At 30.3% G+C, this 21479-nt stretch overlaps 2 protein-coding genes across 3 annotated transcripts; one reads left to right on the forward strand and one right to left on the reverse strand.

Annotated features, from left to right (window-relative positions):
* The first annotated feature begins 5155 nt into the window (after positions 1-5155).
* Positions 5156-6755, forward strand: LOC107877521 (ribonuclease S-6). The gene is made up of 3 exons (XM_016724184.2): positions 5156-5429; positions 5875-6342; positions 6579-6755. Exons 1-3 carry the CDS (start codon positions 5181-5183, stop codon positions 6615-6617), a joined length of 756 nt encoding a protein of 251 aa, XP_016579670.2. The 5' UTR covers positions 5156-5180; the 3' UTR covers positions 6618-6755.
* Positions 6756-15289: 8534 nt separating this feature from the next.
* On the reverse strand, positions 15290-17148 carry LOC107877522. 2 transcript variants are annotated; one of them, XM_016724185.2, is made up of 2 exons: positions 16145-17148; positions 15290-16015 (listed from the first exon to the last, which is right to left on the reverse strand). In XM_016724185.2, the coding sequence occupies exons 1-2, from the start codon at positions 16222-16224 to the stop codon at positions 15454-15456; spliced, it is 642 nt and encodes a 213-aa protein (XP_016579671.1). In that variant the 5' UTR covers positions 16225-17148; the 3' UTR covers positions 15290-15453. The 2 variants fall into 2 exon arrangements, with proteins under 2 accessions (XP_016579671.1, XP_047271026.1); XM_047415070.1 differs by having other exon boundaries at positions 15290-16390; positions 16791-17147.
* Positions 17149-21479: the final 4331 nt, after the last annotated feature.

Genomic DNA, 21479 nt, shown 5'->3' on the forward strand with positions numbered 1-21479 from the left:
TTTAGCCCTTTCCTTCTTCCATTCTATTTCCCAGACTGGAAAGTCCCTAATCTGATGATCAGTTTTACCACATTTGTAGCACCCATTTGGATTGTCATTGAAATATTTCTTAGTACCTGTTCCCTTCTTCTTTTTGAAGAATTTGCTGAAGTTCTTAGTTATGAAGGCAACTTGCTCTTTATAAAGTTCAAATTCCTCATCACTATCAGAAGATTTCAATGCTAAGATTTTCTCAGGAGATGCTCGTTCTTTGACTCCATCAACTTTCATTTCATAAGTCCTTAGGTTCCCTACTTGTTCATCTATTGTCATACCTTCAAGATCCTTATTAGCCTCTCTGATTGCAGTCGCCTTGACATTCTATTTTGATTTAGGTAATACCCTCAGAACCTTTTCAACTTGTTCTTCCTCAGAGATGACTTTTCCTAAGAAATTCAACTCATTTGTTAAAGTGGTAAGCCTTGTCATCATTTTATGCAAGGTTTCATTTTTCTTTATTTTGAATGCCTCATACTCAATGAAAAGAAGAGAGATCCTGAATTTTCTTACTTGAGACGTGCCTTCATGAGCATTTACCAGTGCGTCCCAAATTTGCTTAGCAGTAGTGCAGGTGGATACCCTGTTGTATTCAGCAGGTCCTAGTCCACAGACCAAGATGTTCTTGGCCTTTGCATTTTTCTTCAAAGCCAACAAGTCATCAAGAGTAAATTCATTCCTTACTTTCTTAACTTGTTCACCATCAACCGTCTTCATTGGTATAGTGGGACCATCAGTAATTCTACCCCATAATTCATAATCTTCCCCTTGAATAAACATCTCCATCCTTGCTTTCCACTAGATAAAATGAGAGCCATCAAAAAGTGGAGGTCTAGTAGCTGACTGACCTTCACTGTGACCAGTAGGAGGTGCAGAATTCATCATATTGATCTTTTCTTAGGTACTAGCCTTATTTAAGACAACCTCGCTTTGATACCACTTGTTATAGTACAAGCCCTACTAATTGCCTATCTATGGAACAAGTAAGTAAACGTGGTTCACAGAAGTAAATACTGAACACAGTATTTTTACGTGGAAAACACCTGGCTTAAGAAAGGTGTAAAAAATCATGACCTGTGTATCTATAGGATTTAACCCAACTTCACTATAATACTTGAGCCTCAACAATCAACAGAATTACAAGACTTCTTGTTAACTTGGACTTAAAATTTCTAACTCCTATCACTACAAAAACACAAATCTTACCAAGATAAGTGTTTCCAAGTCTTTGAGTTCCCAAACTTGAAGACACAATTCCTAACTCAGTTTATAGATCACTGAGACTAAAACATTGACTCATTACAACTCAAATAACCTACTCACTATACAAATTCTACAATTTGATAAGTAAGAGATCAGGTTCTTCTTCAAGTATGAGAACTAAAATGCTGATTGTTGATATACTTTTCAGTGCTTGAGTTGGTGATTTTGAATTCACTTCTTGTATTTAAGTACCCACATCATGGAGTCCTTCAATTGATATCAACTTCTATATTCAATAGGACTCCATATAGTTTTCTGCTACTTGTTGTCGCCCCACTCTTCTTCTTTAATAGGATTCCTTTTTTCTCTTTCTTCAGGACTTCTTGTTCAACTCAACTTCTGCACTTCTTTTTTTTCAACTCAACTTCTTCAAGTCTTCTTTTTCAACTCAACTTCTAATGTGATAAATGTTATCCACTTTTGTTTATACGCTAGGTTATCATATCAATAACTTATCTGCAGCTGACCTTGGTTCAGTTGGATGGAACAGCTTTTACCATATGTTTCATTCTCATGTCTATCATCAAACTCTGCATGCTCTAACAGACTTGTCTTTTGTTATGAACTGAGGAGAGGGGGTTGGTTTCTTATTTATATAAAGGAGAAGTGATGATTTTAACGAGTTGCATGGTTTTTCACAAAATACTTGACTACCACATGTTTGATGAAATGTTGAAAAGGGAGAATCTCTGCATAGTTTGAAACGTGTTTTAAAAATAAGAACTCTCTTGCATTGTTTAATTGATTTGGTGGTCTAAACATTATTTTGTTTGAAAAAGTTGTAACTTGATATTTTATGGCTTTGAGATATGACTTGCAAGTCTTGGTATGACGACACCAATCAGATGAATGTCATACCAGAGTAAGATTTTCAGATTTTGATTTCATAGAATGCATGACTTAAAGAGTTAAAAATAGGCTTAAAGAGAGTTAGGTGGTTACCCGAAGTAGGCATGAGTCATACAATTTATTTTTCGGAATCATGTTTTGCAGATACGGGTTTATTATGTCCCCAAAGAGGAATTATACAATGGCCTAGTGCCCTGTGGCGTATCAAATCCAGATACTCCAACCCTTGCGGCAAACTTGGATTGGAGTTTTGGCCTCCGAGTTAAGGGCGGATCCCATATAGCCCGTGGGATACTTTCAGATATGTAGGGTGTACCACCTAACTCAGAAGTAAGATAAAGAGTGAGTCGTAGTTTTCAAAGAAATGTTTCAAAGTCTTTAAAGTGTGCCCATGTGTTTTCATATATAATATGTGTAAAATGTTTTATGAATTGTTCTCACTTATGTTATATATAAATATATTATTTTGGATTGCTCTGCGTACCAGTACAATTATATTGACCCCCTATATTTCAGGATCTGAGGCACAGTCTCAGGGTCCCACTAAGCAGTAGATCGGTATATCTGAGAATTGCAGTTGGTGGCTCTCCCCTAGTCCGGAAGGTCAGGTTTATATAATATTATCATTTATTTGGTTTATAGTCTGACTGGGGGTCTTGTCCCAGTTTTTTTTTCAGATTTATGATGGATATTATAATGTTAGAGATTTTGCAGACGGTTGTCACATGTTTAAAATATCCAGAATTTCCTTTTCAAATTGTTCAAGTTTATGAGATTTACCATGGTTCTGTCATGTGTAGTTTTCTGCAAATTTTCTTATATTATATGAATATTGTGCATGATTATCAAATATAGAAGAGCGATCGGGTCTTCATGGTTCGGGATGCTCGTTATGATCAGGGCCCGACTCGAATCATGACAATTAGACCACGTTATCTCTATGTACCGCACATGATTTTATTTTGTATTTTTGCAAAAAAAAAATCATTTTACAACTTAAATTTAGTAATTTTTTGATCAAAACAAAGACAACTCTTATCCTTAACATATACTTCAATATCTTCCTAGTCCTAGTGAATCAATTGAACTTTTGTTTTCTTACATGATTAAATAATAACACGTTTTTTCATAGAGAAAATTAAGAAAGCAATTAATAATTGTACACCAAAAGATAAATTCATTTTCACGTGAATGACAAGCACTTCAAACAAATCAAAAAAAATTTCATTTCAAAAGATATAAGGACAAAACAATCAACCTACCCTTTTATCGAAAAACTTATCTTATGGTGTGGTCCCATAAAAATAGGACAGTATTTTTATCATGAACTCTGGATCATAATTATTTTTTAAATGAATAGTATAATTTTGAGTAGATTACTTATATATTATATAATTTTTTTCTTTGAAAAGATATTAAGGTAAACAATCAACCTACCCTTTATCGAAAAACTTATCTCTCAATACATCGAAAAATTTATCTCTCAATACGTACCGTTCATACACTTTATCTTCAACATCTAATTTTGCTAAAATATTTGTCTCCGACTATCATTACACTTGACACCAACACCTCCTAATTGTTGATTCATTTGTTTCAAGGCCATTTCAATAAAATTAGTAGCACAAAATCAAATTTTAATACGAGGCCTTAAATATATGCACGTAATAAAAATATTATCAATAATTTAGAGTTATTTTTTTATTCTTACGTACTACTTTTTTTAGTGTAGTATTCTTAGAACATAGTAATATTATTATTTATAAAAATAAGGACTAATTTTAATTAATAAGATATTAGTCATTTGTTTGTAATACATTACCTTGAATATTATTGTAAAAACTTTATTAATATCAAGATTCGATAAAAAATTCTAAAATATTTTTAATAAACAATAGATAGTTCTTCTTTCTTTTTTTTATTAATTTAAATGTTATATCTTTTATATTTTTCAAACTTTAATACTATTTGAAGTGAAATTAAAATCATAAAATTCATATTAAGTTTTTTGGGGGCCTAAAGCAGACGTTTTACTAGCATTATCCTTAAGCCACCCCTGACTTGTTTCAGATAGATCAATTAGAGTATTACTTTGTGGTAGTTTTATTATTATTATTATTATTATTATTGTGTTAATACCTATTGTTCTTATACTATGTCTTTTATGAACTGTTTTATTTCTTTGAGTTGGATGACTATTAGAAACAACCTTTATACCTCACCTTCGAGGTAGTGGTACTCTGCGTACACTCACCATTCCCAGAAGTCATTTTATGAAAATATAATTGATATGTTATTATTGTTTTCGACAGTTAAAATTATGAAATTCTCAATCAAGATCATAAAAGCTTTTATATTAATTATTTGGAGAAAAAATATTTTATTCATAAACTCAGTAAGTTTCTACTACAGTAGTACTTGTCTGCTGCTATTTCTTTACTATATTAAAAATATAGCTAGAATAATATCGGGTTTATAGTGCGAGATTCAGAAAAGGGCTGGACCATATTACGTAAATTATACATAATCTTACCTAACATATTTGTAACTTAATTATACTCATCTTCTTATCACATAACGAAATTCTTGCCATTGTTCCTACGCTGGCTACGACTAAGTTGTTCGGATTCTTTAAAAATATTTCTGCACTTGCAGTGGAGGAGCTATCTTTGCTCGACCGTTTGATGAAAAATTATACTATTTTTACGTAGTTAAAAATATTTTTTATGCATATATAGTAGATGTTGAACCTCCTTCATTTAATTCGAATATTTATTTTTGAACCCCGTCAATGAAAATCTTGGCTCCGCCACTACGCACTGGTATCGAATTCTTCAAAAATACACTATTTTTGGAGAATTCAATATGCACCCATCTACATTTTTTAAAAGTCCAAGCAACATCGAACCACCTTTAATTTCCAAGTAAACTTCCAAAAAAAAAAGATTTTAAAAGCCACAAATTGAAGCAAAACCTCATTATAAACAATCTATAAATTCTCTTTATTATCATACTATTATTTACCAAGATATATGAAGATGAAGAACTTAATTTCTCTTTTGCTTCTCACTCTCTCACTATTTTTCATTTCTGTTTGTTCACAAACTATAACACAAACACAATTTGTTTATAGATGGCCAGAAACTTACTGTAAAGCTCAAAGCCTAAATTGCAAAAGTAAACGTCCTCTAAAATTCACTTTGGCTAAATTTTTGGGAACAGATTCCAATGGAAATGAAGTCAAACCTACTTGCAAAAATAAACCTGATTGGACCAAACTGGTATGTTTTTTAAAAAAAAAATAATTATTATTAGTAACAATTATAGTATCTAATTATTCAGTTGAATTGAGAACCTTTCAGAAAAAACCTTTCTATTTTTTCGAGGTATTGATAAGGTGTGTGTATACCTTAAACTCCTCTGACCTTGTGTGTGTATACCTTAAACTCCTCTAACCTTACTTGTGTAATTTCATTGAATATGTTGTTGTTGTATATTTACTTAACTAAATGTTCATAAATTTCTTGTTCTTTAATCTTGAGTTATCGAGCTTTGGACATGAAAAAAATTCTGACAGAATATGTCCTTTCCCCCTTTAACAAGTTTTAGGTGGATATAATATGAATTAATTGGATCCTATGTAGATATCAGACACCACATATATGTATATTATATGTACTGTTATTGATGATATTCTAAGCAAATCAATTTTTTTGTGCGTGACAGTTTACTAATGAACTGGTTACAAAGCTTGACAAATTTTGGCCATCTCTCCAAAATAAAAAAGAAAACACAGACATATGGAAGGATGCTTGGAGAACATATGGATGCTTCAACCAAGTTTTTGATCAAGATCCAACAAACTATTTCAACAAAGCTATAGAATTGTCTAATAAAATTGGAGATTTATTACAAAAACACTTAATAGAATCAGATGGAATTGTCCCTTGTGACACTGCTATTTACCAAAAAGATGAAATCTTGGCGTCATTCAAACAAGTATCCAACAACAAAGATGTGTTCTTCACTTGCAAAGAAAATGGGGGATCTAAACCTGCTTTTTTAAATGAAATTACATTTTGCTACGACAAAAATGCAAATAATTTTGAGAATTGTCCATCTACTGTTGTCAAGAACAAAAATTGTCGTATTCAAAATATTATTGTTCCTCGTCCTTTAACTCCGGCTCTCCAGGTATGTGCTCTTCTCGAATTATATATAAAGGATGAATATACAAGAGTTTATTATGTACCATTATAAATTAGACCAATAACCTAAAATAGAATACAATAATATGAGTAACTTGTAAATTATAAAGGTTTCATTTTATATTTGAAAATTAATTTAAAATCTTCCACGTAGGTTTTGATCTACTTTCCAGATATATATTAGACTAAACTATGGTAATTTCCTTTTTTATTTTTGTGTAGGCTCTTCAAACAACTGGAGAAAAGCTTCAACCCAACTAGTTTAATATAATATATCTATGTCAAGCTTTGGAATAAAGTTTAATGTGTAATAGAAAGATGAATAATATTTCAGTTGTGATTGTGATTGTGATGTGTACTGAATAATGAAGCAAATAAAATAATCATCTTTTCATGTTATTTATATTTTATAGTACTCAACATATCTTTAGCGAATCAATTTCAACAAGCCTTTCAAACTATATATCATAGCAAATCAATTTCAACAAGTCTTTCAAACTATATATATATATATATATATATATGTATATATTGAAAATACATTGCTATTGGGAAAGCATGCATAAAAATGAGGAAACATGGGTAAAACTTACCTACACCAAGTGTATACGACAAGTCAATACACGCACATTATGTGTTTGGGGTTAAGAGTTCATTTTACTTAATCACAGTTAGTTAACATCTATTATTTTACCTCGTTAAATCACTTAACCATGATAAATTCTATTGGTTTGGTTTAATTTTAATCTTCCCACGACATTGTTGAAGTGTCAAGTATGCCAAGGAATAAAAGAAATATTGTTTTAATCTTCCATTTGTCTAAGAGGATGTCATTGTTAGCACACCATTGTAGTCCATTATTACCTGTACCATGTATCATCTTCGAGATAAAGAATGAACAAGAGTAACCATACTCAACTGTAAAATTAAAATTCAAATCATACCGTAACTGATATTAAAGTGGTGACAAAAATCTCAATAAATGACAGAAACAAAGTATATGCTGATCCTGAACCGTAATTGAAATACATTTAAATAAACATTCACATAACTTCGTTAAAAAGGGATATATGAATCCAAGGTTTCCCGGCTTAATACCACGCCCTAAATTCATAAACATTACACTATACTAAGGGATAAACGGGATCGAAATTTAGCAGAACGGAGCCCTAAACATATAACTAAGCATGAAATATTTCAAACGATACCCAGCAGGTTACAACTACCTATCCAAAACTAGCATAATAGCACACAATCACCATAAATAAACTCAATCTAGGGACAGAATAAGCCTAGCCTACCTGGATGCCAAAGCTAAAAGTCCCTCCGAGACCCCCCGGCCTTGCACTGCGGAATTTTTTTATTTTTTTTTATTTTTGGTGATCTGCATGATATATAGTGTTAAGAATGTCAGTTTTAGGGAACAATACAAAGGGTTTGATGGTTTCATGTTTGCTACTACTACACCTGGCCTTTCCATAGTTCCCAATACATGATGGGTGGAAGGGTCTTTGCATCAAACACAACAATAGGAATAGTAGCTTCCCAATCTATTCCTCCCTTGATTTTCTCCATAATTTGAGGCTTGTTAGTGGCGTAGAATTTTGAATTTGATCTCCATGAAAACGTAGGAATTTTGAATTTGATCTCCATGAAAAGGAAGAATTTGTGAATCTTCTTGATGTATTTGATTATAAGAAGATATTCCATGAGTTTATGGAATTATATAAGAGATATTTGAAGATGCCTTTTAAAGGGCGTAATTTAGGATTTTAGGTTAAGGTTGTTAAGTGGGCCGGTTCGAGCCAACCCGAAACCGGCCCGTGAAAGTTAGCCGGGTTGGTGGGCCAGGCCGGGTTGGGGTTAAGTGGGCCGGGTCCGGGTTCAACAGTAAAAATTTTAAAAACAGTCCTGACCCGGCCCACTTAAGCCAACCCGGTTAAAAAACTGGTCAAACCCGTTTAAAAACAAAAAAGAAAATTCAATATACACTATATATACTATAATTATATACACTCCAATATACACTATATATTTTTTAAAAAATATATACACAATTACCATTCAATATATGCGACTATACGTACTACTTTAAATAAAACATATACTACAATAGTACAATATATATATAAACTATAATATATATATATATATATATATAGTTATATACTAATTTATAAAATATATACACATTTATACGTTAAATATATAAGTTTATAGAAGATATATACGCATATATACACACCATTCAATATATATGTACTACTTTTAATAAAACATAAACTACAATATATATATATATATGTATATAGTTATATACTAATTTATAAAACACATACACATGTATACGTTAAATATATACTACTTTAGAAAATATATACACATATATACCACCATTCAATATATTATATATGTACTACTTTAAATAAAAAATATACTACAAATCTACAATATATATATATAGTTATATACTAATTTATAAAACATATCCAAATGTATACGTTAAATATATACGTCTTTAGAAGATTTATACACATATATATGCATCATTCAATATATATGTACTACTTTAAGTAAAACATATACAACAATATATATATATATAGTACAATATATATATAGCTATATACTAATTCATACAACATATACACATGCATATATTAAATATATACGTCTATAGAAGATATATACACATATACACTACAATATATATAGTTATATACTAATTTATAAAACATATACACATCATACATTAAATATACACGTCTATAGAAGATAAATACACAAATATACGCACCATTCAATATATATGTACTACTTTAAGTAAAACATATGCTATAATATATATATATATATATATATATATATATGTATATATTTATATTTATATAGTTATATAGTTATATACTAATTTATAAAATATATACACATGAATACATTAAATATATACGTCTATAGAAGATACATACACATATACACGCACCATTCAGTATATATGTACTACTTTAAATAAAACATATACTACAATATATATATAGTTATATACTAATTTATAAAATATATACACATGTATACATTAAATATACACGTCTATAGAAGATATATACACAAATATACGCGCCATTCAATATATTTGTACTACTTTAAATAAAATATACTACAATATATATATATATATATATATATACTACAATATACATAGTTATATACTAATTTATAAAACATATACACATGTATACATAAAATATATACGTCTATAGAAGATATATACACATATATACACACTATTCAATATATATGTACTAATTTAAATAAAATATACTACAATATATATATACTACAATATATATATATAGTTATATACTAATTTATAAAACATATACACATGTATACGTTAAATATATACGTCTATAGAAGATATATACACATATATACGCACCATTCAATATATATGTACTAGTTTAAATAAACTATACTAAAATATATATATATATACTTGTATACTAATTTATAAAATATATACACATGTATACATTAAATATATACGTCTATAGAAGATATATACACATATATACGCACCATTCAATATATTTGTACTACTTTAAATAAAATATACTACAATATATATATACTACAATATATATATATATATATATAGTTATATACTAATTTATAAAACATATACACGTGTATACATTAAATATATACGTCTATAGAAGATATATACACATATATACGCACCATTCAATATATTTGTACTACTTTAAATAAAATATACTACAATATATATATATATATCGTTATATACTAATTTATAAAATATATACACATGTATACGTTAAATATATACGTCTATAGAAGATATATACACATATATACGCACAATTCAATATATTTGTATTACTTTAAATAAAATATACTACAATATATATATATACTACAATATATAATTATATATATAGTTATATATTAATTTATAAAATACATATATACGTTAAATATATACGTCTATAAAAGATATATATACACATATATAAATTAATAATACTTGATAGTAAATTAATAATATTTTAAAACTAAGTTATAATTAAATCCAAATTTAAAAAAAAAAAAAAAAAAAAAAAAAAAAACCTTAGCCATGTCGGGGCATCCTGGTTAACCGGCTAGCCCTAACTGGGCTTGGTCCGGGCCGGGTGAATCGGGTCCAACCAAAAAAATAAATCATCCCGGAATCCAGTACCCTACAGCCTTTGGGCTGATCGGGTCGGGTCAAACCGAGCCTATTTTTGTAAGTGGACCGGGTTTGGCCAGGCTGGGTCGGGTCAGCCCAGCCCGTTTGACAGGCTTAATTTAGGTACAGTAGCCACTAGAACTCTAATAAAAATTGAACTTTTTTGTAGAGTCCAAAAAAATTCAATGTCTACGGGTAGCTTTAAGCTTTCACCAGTTGAGGAGAATGAGCTTGTGGGGAAGATTTCTATATGTGATGCCTAGTTGACCAGCAATGATGTACCAAATTCTCTTGGCGTGGTCACCTTCTCGATGGCATAATGAAGGGAGCTTTGGAGTAATCGGTAAAGTTATTGCGATGTGACCAGGGTTCAAGCCTTAAAAATAGCCTTTGGCAGAAAAGCAAAATAAGACTGCGTATTTTATTGCATGTAAGTGAAATGTGGAGCCATAAATAGAAATTGAATATCTTTTGAATTCTTTATTTTCTTTTTTGCTTTTATTAAATTTAACTAATCTCATTTCTTCATTTCTACAGAATAGCCGATTAGCAAATTATATAGGTATAGGTTTTATCAATCAAAAAGAATGCGAAATTGTGAAATAAAGATACCAGTCAATAGAGAACCCCTTTTTTTTTTTTACGATTATGAATGTTTTATGGAATAGAAAAACATGAAAAAACACATATCAGCCTTATTTTCTTATTTCCAATATTATGCAATTTTCACATGCATATCTTTTGCTTATCTCAATAATATTTGTGGAGGACACTTTTAGCTCAAAAATAAATGTTAGGAAAAAGAATTTGTTTCGAACAATAAATGTCTTTCACATCTAGCTATAACAATAAGTAATTTTATAATTTATAAATGACAGTTTCAAAAACACGCACTTCGACATCAAAAAAGTGTATTCGTAAAAATATTTGAAAAAGGAAGAGATATTTTATCGTAGGAGTCAGGATCGATAGAACAATTCATCTCTCCAATCTTATTTTTCTCGTCAAGGGGGAGTCGTATGTGGAGAGAATTCCAACCCCATTCACCTTGATGCAACGATAAGTGTAAAGATATGACATCTGGACCTTATAACTCAACAGCGATCGATTCATTCTCCAACGAATGTGGCATTTTCAGCCACTCTAACACTCTAATAAAAGAAAGATAACGCCTCAAGAACAGGGTTAAGACTTAAGATAGCTATATCTCATTCTTATTGTTGTTCAAAATAAAGATAGAGTGATCAAGATTCAAGTGTTATTTATAGAATATTTGTACATTTATTATTCACTAGTAAAATTTAATCTTTTTAATGTCTTGTCAAGACTCAAGTGCTATGACAAGTACTTTAGTTTACTCTAAAGAATAATTATTGGAAAAATTACACAAAAATGCAAAAATTCAATTAATAATGTTGCATTACATAATACAGCTCACTATGTATTTGCATTATCAAAAATGATCCAATTATATAGGATCAAAATATTAGATTTCATTTCATAGCGAACTTAACTAAAGTAGGTCATTTCAATTTTATCATTCAAATATTTTATGTTCATTTCTTCTGTAGGATCTCCAAAATCACATTTAGTCAAATAATTCATTGCTTATAAAAGAACTAGCTGAATTAATACTGTATTATTAGAGAGAAAAAACATGTTGGTTAATCCAATTCCATGACCTCCTTATATTTTTTTTCTTTTTAAAATTTAAAATTTGATTATTTTGAAAACCCACTCAAACGAAACCCATTCAAAAGTGAAAGTGACAACACAAATGCTTAACAAATGACATTATTGTAATTTCATGATTTACGAATAATTATTGGCAATTGGAGAAGAAAGTACTTGAAAATCACTTATCACATACAAGCCGTGGGGTACATTATCAGATGTTACAATAACACGTACAAACATTGCAAATCAATCGAAATGAGAGAATAAAATCAAACGTTGCATTGTTTTTACACATTATCTGCTCCGATATTTTCCATTCTCTCATTTTATTTATTAATTTATTTATTTATTCGAAACAAAAGATTAATCTCAGACGTTGAATGCATATTTAACCCATGATTGTTCGAACGTAGGATATATCCCATTTGTTTCTTCCCTTATTATCCTACAAAAAAGAATGTACACAAAGTTAAAATCACTGATAGTGTAAAAAATATATGCATACATTCATTATATATAATTAATTTTTGTACTAATTAATCTGACAATAATCATTTGTATTTGATGCTTGCACTAGATCAAATAATTTAATCTTGACATGTATATTTGTTTCCTTATTATAGTGAGATCTCATAAATATAATTTAATAATTTAGATGTACTTCATTTTGTTTTGCACTATTTCCTAATTATTAGTTTGTTCTACAAAAAATAACAATTATTTTCCTTAATGAAAAGCTTAATTCTATACTCATTAAATATCAAAAAAAAATAAAAATGTTAGTTTCTATATTTAGCTAGTTCATAAGATTCAAGGCGTATTTTAATGTATTATACACGTCTTTATTTTTATATAACAAGATTCAGAAGTTATTTTTATTTCTCTTAAAATTTGTACTAGTTCAAGCTAAAACACAAAATGAAACGAATATTATGGCTCGTCGCTAATTGATTTCCGAACAAAAGTTCATCGAAAATGCTACCGATGAGTTAATTAACCTCACTCAACTAAACATGAATTCTGTTTATTGAATCAATTGGAATAAACACGGAGGCGGAGGAGAACTAGGCGGAGGCGAAGGTGGAGGTGGACAACGAGCAGGAAGACGAGGGGAGAGCGAAGTGGAGAGGAGAGCGAATAGGAGAGAACGAGGAAGGGGAGCAGAGCAAACAGGGTGACGAGGAGGGGAAGAGAGCGAATAGGAGAGAATGAGGAAGGGGAGCAGAGCAAACAGGGCGACGAGGAGGGGAGGAGAGCGAATAGGGCAGCGAGAATTTATAACAAACACTTTTTGAATAGCCTCAACAATAAATTCAAGCTATCACAAGCAATAATGCCGCTTGTTTTCAAGTAATTGAGCAAATTTCCCTTTTTGAGCATGTTGTTGTTGTTCCTTCACATACTCCAATCACGCGCCACTCATGAATCCATAGTTCCGTCCTCAACGGCAAAAATGTTATTAGTTGATTGTCCACATTCGTTGTAATCTGCAAAAATCTTTACAGAATTGATTTTGTACACCTGCTTGGTTGTGCTGCATTATTCAATTGGATACAGAAAGTTAGTGGTCATTCAAGCACAAATCTCATGACCTGAAAAGGAATGAACATGATGAGAAATTATTATAACTAGCAAAATGAGAAAGAAGGAAGGTTATTCATGTTTTGTGTGTGTGTGTGTTTGGAGATTGATGAAGCAATGGAGGAGAGCTTTACAAGAATATTTAAAAGGTTTTCTTTTCTTTTCCTTTTTCTTTCTTTACCTCTCCAAGGTAGTGATAAGGTCTGCTTGCTTACAGTTTAATCCTCCTAGATGTAGTTAAAACTTACATGCACTAGTGTATGCACCAACTGTACATGCATGTTATGTGTATGAATTTAGAGTTTATGTTACTTAATCATGATAAATAAACATGTATTTTACTTAATTTAATTGCTTAATCATGGTAAAGAATATTAGTTTAGTATATATACCCGGTGGGGTAAGATTTTATTCCCAAATCTCACTTGTGAAATTCCACTTAATATGTTATAGAGTATCCAATATTATTATGGTATGTATCACTACTAAAAATAGGTCAAAAATTCGAGCAAAAATGAATTGTCAGAAAGGAGAGGGACTGTCGATTTTGTAGTCGGTTTTTAAATTCAGAAAGGAGAGGGACTGTCGATTTTGTAGTCGGTTTTTAAATACTAAAAATATCATTTTCCTGACACATGAACGAAAAAAAATGACCAACTCGATTCGATTTAAAAATTATGCATACAATTATAGAAAATACACCATCTGAGCATCCTTGTTTAGAACCGAACCTTAATCGATAAGTCAATCCCAAATATTGGTATTGGGGGTTATTGGATTAAAGATTAGTGAGTGGATTTAAATTTTATAGTTAATGACTTATTAATGTGGGGACTAATTACTTGAGTTTCTTATTGGATATATAAGACGTTATTAACTTCTTAAGAATTATCATATTTGTATCTTTAACCCCCCAACTATATAAAGTGTCTATTTAAAATCATAAAAGTAAAGTCTCATTCATTATTATAATTCTCTTCTTACCTTAGAAAATAACCCTACTGCAATTGCTCTCAATAAAATTGGTATTATAAATGGAAGAGTTGTGCGAAAGAACTTGGCACAAAGCTAAGAAAAATTAGTACATTAAAAAACCGCTTATCGATAAGTTGTTGAACCATTAAGCGATAGTCTTACATCGAATAGGATACTATTCTACCACTATACGTTGGTACTTGTTAGTTTAAGACTTTCGATTTTTATTATCTATACCACTGGAGCGTGAATCGAAAAAGAATTGAACCACATTATATTCATACATCAACACGTAGTTTTATTTTACATTTTTTTGATAAATTTATTTTCATAATCTTCTAATGATCAAGAGGACCAATTAAAATAGTGTTTTCTTACATGAATAAGACATGTTTTGTCTGCATACTTTTTGTGGTAAGTGTTTATTTCTATATATATATATTTTTAAAAAGAAAAAAGAAAAAAAAAATTAACTCAGAGATTCGGGTTGTGTTGTATTAGCAAAAAAGGAGCAGAGGGGAGTTAGACCTGACCTCAATACAACACTAAGCCTAGGTGAAACCAATGCCCACAAAATACTAGAAGGCTTACAAAATCAACTAGTACCTTCTAGGAGATGAAACAAACATGAAACTAACTTACAAAGAAATTAGCTCTATCATATTTACATCTCACGCTTGGCAGTTGCCATTTATCTAGCAAGAAAGCTCCTCTAGCTTGTATCGGAAGAATGTTGTAAGAGTGAGTGATGAGAGTTTGGTTTGAGTTGGAGGCCATTTTTGCTAAGAAGTCTGCTACTTGATTTCCTTCTCTATAACAGTGTCGAACTTGCATCTGGACTTTGTTTTGGATGTTGTTGATAGAGTCTATCATCAGTTTGAGCTTCACATTGGTTACCCCACTGTTGTTGAGCATGTTAACTAAGTCCATAGAGTCGAGTTCTAGAGTAAAATTGGTATGCCCGAATTGATAGCACCGTTTTACGCCAAGCTCGGCCGCCATGGCCTCAGCCATGTTGCTGCTACTGGAATAGATAGGAATAGAGAATGTCATGAGAAGATCTCCGTGACTATTCCTAACTAGTCCTCCAATTCCATCTCTCCCATTTTCATGAATGTAGCTGCCATCTGAGTTGATCTTTAACGTTCCGACAGAAGGCATTTGCCATGTGACTTGTCTAATCCTCTGTATTAACCTGAGACGTTCATTTTCAAGACAAAATTCTGGCCAGTTATTGTTCCCATGGAAGCTAATAAGAGTCCTTTTCAAAACGACTTTAATATTCCCAATTGCTTGATAACACATCTTATTCCTATGGAAGTACCTTTGCCCTCCATATTTGCAGGCACACCATTGCTTCCAAATCTCCCAGCATATTATTGTGGGGGTGATCTTCAGAATCATTTTGTGAATTTCATTGATTGGTTTTATGCCCCACCATGCCTTGAAAATGTGGGTCGTAGGTTGATTTATATGTTGAATGCCCAAAGGATTCCCTAGGGTGCTCCACAGTTGTGTTGATGCTTCGCCTTATCCAAAAACATGATGCATTATGTCACTTTGTGCATTCCTATAACAAAAATAATCATTTTGTGAGTTGATATTCATTCTAGTAATTATGTCATTGAAAGGAAGTTTCTTTTTAAACATTCTCCAAGTTAAGAAGGATATTTTAGAAGGCAACCTATTGTGTCAGAGATTATTTAAAAAACTATTTTTTGGTCTTTGTTTTCTAACTAGATGCCATGCAGAATAGTTATCAAATAGACCATTTTCAGTATTATTCCAAATGGGATAATCCTTCTCAGTGTTGTTACCGATTGCTATGTTGGATATGATATCCACAATATAATTGGGAACAACATGTTTAACTTGTTGAAGTTCCACGAATTATTCAGGATAAAAGATTTAACGGGGGTTTTGGAAGAACTTACCTGGGCCTTGGCAAAGCTTAGCCAAGGCCCTTATACCTGTCCAGTTGTCCCACCAAAAACTTGAATTGCCTTGTTGTACTTTCCAAGTAATGTTAGGTTCTGCTTGCTCTTTGATTTTCATCAAGCTTTTCCAATTATGTGAATCCCCAGATGTTGACACTTTTCCAATTGGATGAGATCTTTTGCACTACTTGTTGATTAAGAATTGAGCCCAGAGAGAAGTTTGAGTTCTGAACCTCCACCATCTCTTTACAATCAAGGAATTACAAATATCTCTCATGCTTCTAATACCAATACCTCCTTCATCTTTTGGGATTATCAAGTTTTCCCACTTAGACATACATTGTGGAAATGTTAATATTTTTCTAGTGGACCAATTGAATTAGTGTTTTCTTACATGAATAAGACATGTTTTATCTATATGTACTTATTTTGAAAAGGATTTTTCTATATATTAATATTTCACAAATTTGACGAATAGCTTTCATGTAGATGGTCCTATTTGGATATGGATTGGAGTAGTCCATTTTTTATAATAGTGACCTTCAAAGCCACAAAATTTAATGTTAATTATATCAAACTAATAACTTGTTACATGAATTTCTATTCATTTAATTTACTTTCACCTAATCATATAATATTATATTAATGTGATTTGATGTAAATATCAAATTTGATGAGAATAAAAAATTGTCTTTAGATTACTTTATATGTTATAAGTGGAGTTTAAGATTGAGTTGTCCATATTTGTCTATATATTGCACACAAATTCATTTTATATTTTTATAATAAATTTATTTTTATAACTTAAACTATCATGATGCAGCAACTCTAATTCTTGCACATGCATGTCGATATCCTCCTAGTGGACCAATTAAAATTGTTTTTAACTACATAAAAAGACATGTCTCATATCTTTCTAGTGGACCAATTAAAAATACGTATAGTAATTTCACGTGAACAATTAATTATTTTTGTACAATACATAAAAAAAAAAAAAAAAAAAAAAATGCATCCAATATTCCAATTTCACGTGAAGGAATAAACCTTTTCAACATATCAAACATTTTAGGTTTGGTCCAATTTAAAAAAGAAAGTTATATCGAACTCTAGAAATAGATTATAAAAAAATACCAAAAATTATAATTTTTGTTGATCATTTTCATATTTACCGTTAAACCTAGTAATCGTAATTTGTTAAATATTTAATGAAGATTAAAAATATTCAGTACTTTTAACGATCAAAATTGCTTAAAGATATATTTAATGAACTATTTTAGATTTAACCTCAAATATAAAGGTATGTCATTTTCTCTTGGCTCATAGGGTCATTCATATACGTCGATATTTGATATTTATATCAAATCAACGAATATATAATATTTATTCTGCATGCACAATATTTCTTAACTATTGTTAATTGACGGTATCACATACTTCCACCTTCATTTAGCACATAATTGTAGTATATTAATATAATTTAATACAGAAATAAAATAAGAGTTTTTTTCTTTTTGAACGAAGTATCCGGGCACATTATTTCACAGCCCGAGCCGAGGCCCTGACTGCGACGGGTATCCCGAACCACGAAGGTTCGAGCGATCCCTATAACATCCCAATCCACTAGTGATATTGTCCACTCTAGGTCTAGACCCGCGCGGCTTTAAAACACGTTACTAGGAAGTAAGGCTTGCCTACTTATATACCCAGCATCCCTCTTGTGTTTTGCCGATGTGAGACTCCTTATCCTATGTTGGGGTGTTACATACACCCCCTTATGGACTCAGTATCCTCGCTGAGGTTTGCCCCACCAAATGGAATTTACCTAGACTCAGGACTGAGGTTTGCCCCATCTTACCGGGATTTTGCTAAATTCAGTTTGAACTCTGACCCACATCTACAGGGCTGATACAGGAGCGGCTTGATACCATGCATTACTATGGTTTTACATAAATAATTAGTGTAAGTTTTTCCAATGAGAATTAAAATTCATATGTTAGGTACTTTATAGAGCTTTCGGAATAATGAGTTGGATTTAGAGAAGGATCAAACTACGTCTTGTCTATATATTACACAAATTTGACGAACCAGTGTTTCTGGATAGATGGTCCTGTTTGATTTGGATAGAAGACGTTCATTTCTTGTAATAGTGACCTTCAAAATTGCAGAATTTCATATTTATATCATACTAATGAATTCATAATATTGATTTTTATATGCATTATGAGCTAGATCAAACAACGGTCAAATCATATTTTATTTATATATTACACAAATTTAACAAATCAATGTGTATAGTTAGATGGTCCTATTTGGTCGTCCATTTCTTGAATTAGTGACCTTTAGAATCGTAAAATATCATGTTTATATCAAATTAATGAATTAATCCCTCCTTAACTTTTTACCTAATTGTAGCATATTAATATGATTTGACACAACTATCAGGTGTAAGCTATGGAGGATGGAGAGTATTATTATAGATTAAGACAAACTCAATAATTTTTGTTTGGATCTTTATTTGCATTAAAAAATTAAATATACATAAATATTTAACTATGAACTTAATAATTGTGATAATGATGATTCAACAATTAGTTCACAACTCATAAATTCAGAGCTTTTTTTTTCTTCGCACCACTCATGTTATGAACGTGGTCCTAGAAAAGATCGAATCGTGTTGTGTGTATATATACTATGTACAATTTTATTCTCTTCGAGTTTAAATTATATCACATTTACTATCAATATATATAACTTAAATTAATCTATGTTATCAAATTGTTTTACAATTTTTTTTTATTTTTTTTTTATTTTTTTTTGCATACTCTACAAACTGGAGAAAACCTTTGACCAAATAGTTTGTGGGAAATCCTTCGTCAACTAGTTCTCTTTAAATTAATATCTATGTTTACTAAGTAATAATAGAAAGATGAATAATAATGTTTCAATTGTGACTGTGTTGTGTACTGAATAATGAAACAAATATAGTGATCATCTTTCTATTTTATTTATTGTGACTCAAATTTCTCTCTTTTTCCTCTCTATATGTAAGGTAAAAGAAATTAATGTATATATTTTTAAAAAATATTAATGTATATATATCTGATATAAGATGTGGTAAAGTCCTTGTGGCAATCTCATCTCTACCATTTGTAGATATTTAATTTCTTCTAGATTTAACTCTCTAGAGGAATTTAGACGGCTATATTATATTCTAAATTCAAGAAATATGAATTCAAATAAATATTACAAGTGAATATAACTAGATAAATTATTTAAATTCAAAAAATATGAATTTAATAAGTATAATTTCATTGAGCTAATGTGTTTAATTGGTGGTTGCCTATTTCCAAGGTCATTGGGTGTAATTTTCTAAGCTCATTTTATTAGTCAGAGATGTTATTTTATTCTAAGAGACTCAAAACATATTTCACATGTAGAAAAAGTCCATTGAACCATGCCATAGGTTAAATGAATATATATCAACTCAAATAAAATCATAAAAATGTGTCTAAGTGTACAAATGATATATTCTAACCTATTCAATATGATATTATCCCTCTGTGAATATAATATAATTATGTGGTCCAAATTTAAATTCAACTTTCTTTTTTTATCAATATCCGCTTCTCACTCAAGAAACTGATGAAAGATATTTTCGATTCACCAGGCAAGAAATATCATCTGGCCGTTAAAAAAAAGTCGAGTCTCATGCTAATTAAAAAGAACTTACGAATTGATCTATTTTTTCAACCTTTACAGCTCACTCTCAATAATTCAAGCCAATCAATTAAATTAAAGGAAATAAGTTTGTCCATCACCATCACTCATCTCTTTCATAACTATCAATTGTGAGTTTGTATAGTACTCTTCCTCTTTTATTTTATGTGTCGTTATTTTTTTTTTATCCGTCTCGAAAAAAAATATTATATTTTCTTAGTTGATAACTATTTAAAGACATAATTTCACTTTTACCTTTATTTATCTCACTTATAAGGCTTCACTTAATTAAAGATACTAGTAGTATATTTTTTAATAAAGCACAATTTGATAAACATCAACAAAAATTTTCTTATTTCTTAAATTTCGTACTCAATCAAAATATGATACATAAAATGAGACGGAGAAAATATTAATTACTCATTTATAAAGGGATTCATGCTCAAAAGCTTTGCAAACCCTTGGTAAGGAGCGACAGGGTCGGATTCAGGGAGTTGGGTGGGGGTTACTTTGAGAATTCAGTAACTTTTCTATGGATCTTATATTTATATTCATAAAATCTAGTAAATATACAACAAGTATAAATTAAAAACTCATAAATAAAGTGTGTTATTAGTCTAGTGGAGTAGAGAAACCCATTAATGTTTTGTTGATCTCTTAGTTGTGGATTCGAACCCTCTTAGTTATAGTATTTGATTTACTTTTGATAACGTGGGAACCCACAAACTTTAATCCTAGATCCTCCCTTGAAACAATTCCTTCGAACGGACTCTATCCCGTGTATATTCAGATTATTCTGACTTCAATATAGATATCGAACAACGAATAAAAAATTATATAAAAAAAAAATATTCAAAAGCTTTGTCACTTTGAAATATGATCCAACTTTGAATTTTAGGTGGAGAAATGATGCCCACACACACTTTAATTTCAATTTGATTTAAGCAATTATGTCTAGCCCATTAGAAAATACAGCAGAGAATGCAATAAAATGTATATTCATTT

The sequence above is a fragment of the Capsicum annuum genome, chromosome 7 (genome assembly GCF_002878395.1).
Source record: "Capsicum annuum cultivar UCD-10X-F1 chromosome 7, UCD10Xv1.1, whole genome shotgun sequence".
Classification (NCBI taxonomy): domain Eukaryota; kingdom Viridiplantae; phylum Streptophyta; class Magnoliopsida; order Solanales; family Solanaceae; genus Capsicum; species Capsicum annuum.

What these genes read in the sequence shown, in the direction of transcription:
- LOC107877521 (XM_016724184.2), top strand. Translation starts at nt 5,181, where the DNA reads ATGAAGATGAAGAACTTAATTTCTCTTTTGCTTCTCACTCTCTCACTA. An exon ending in AACCTGATTGGACCAAACTG is followed by an intron (nt 5,430 to 5,874) that starts GTATGTTTTTTA and finishes TGTGCGTGACAG; the next exon opens with TTTACTAATGAACTGGTTAC. An exon ending in CTTTAACTCCGGCTCTCCAG is followed by an intron (nt 6,343 to 6,578) that starts GTATGTGCTCTT and finishes ATTTTTGTGTAG; the next exon opens with GCTCTTCAAACAACTGGAGA.
- LOC107877522 (XM_047415070.1), bottom strand. Translation starts at nt 16,224, where the DNA reads ATGATTCTGAAGATCACCCCCACAATAATATGCTGGGAGATTTGGAAG.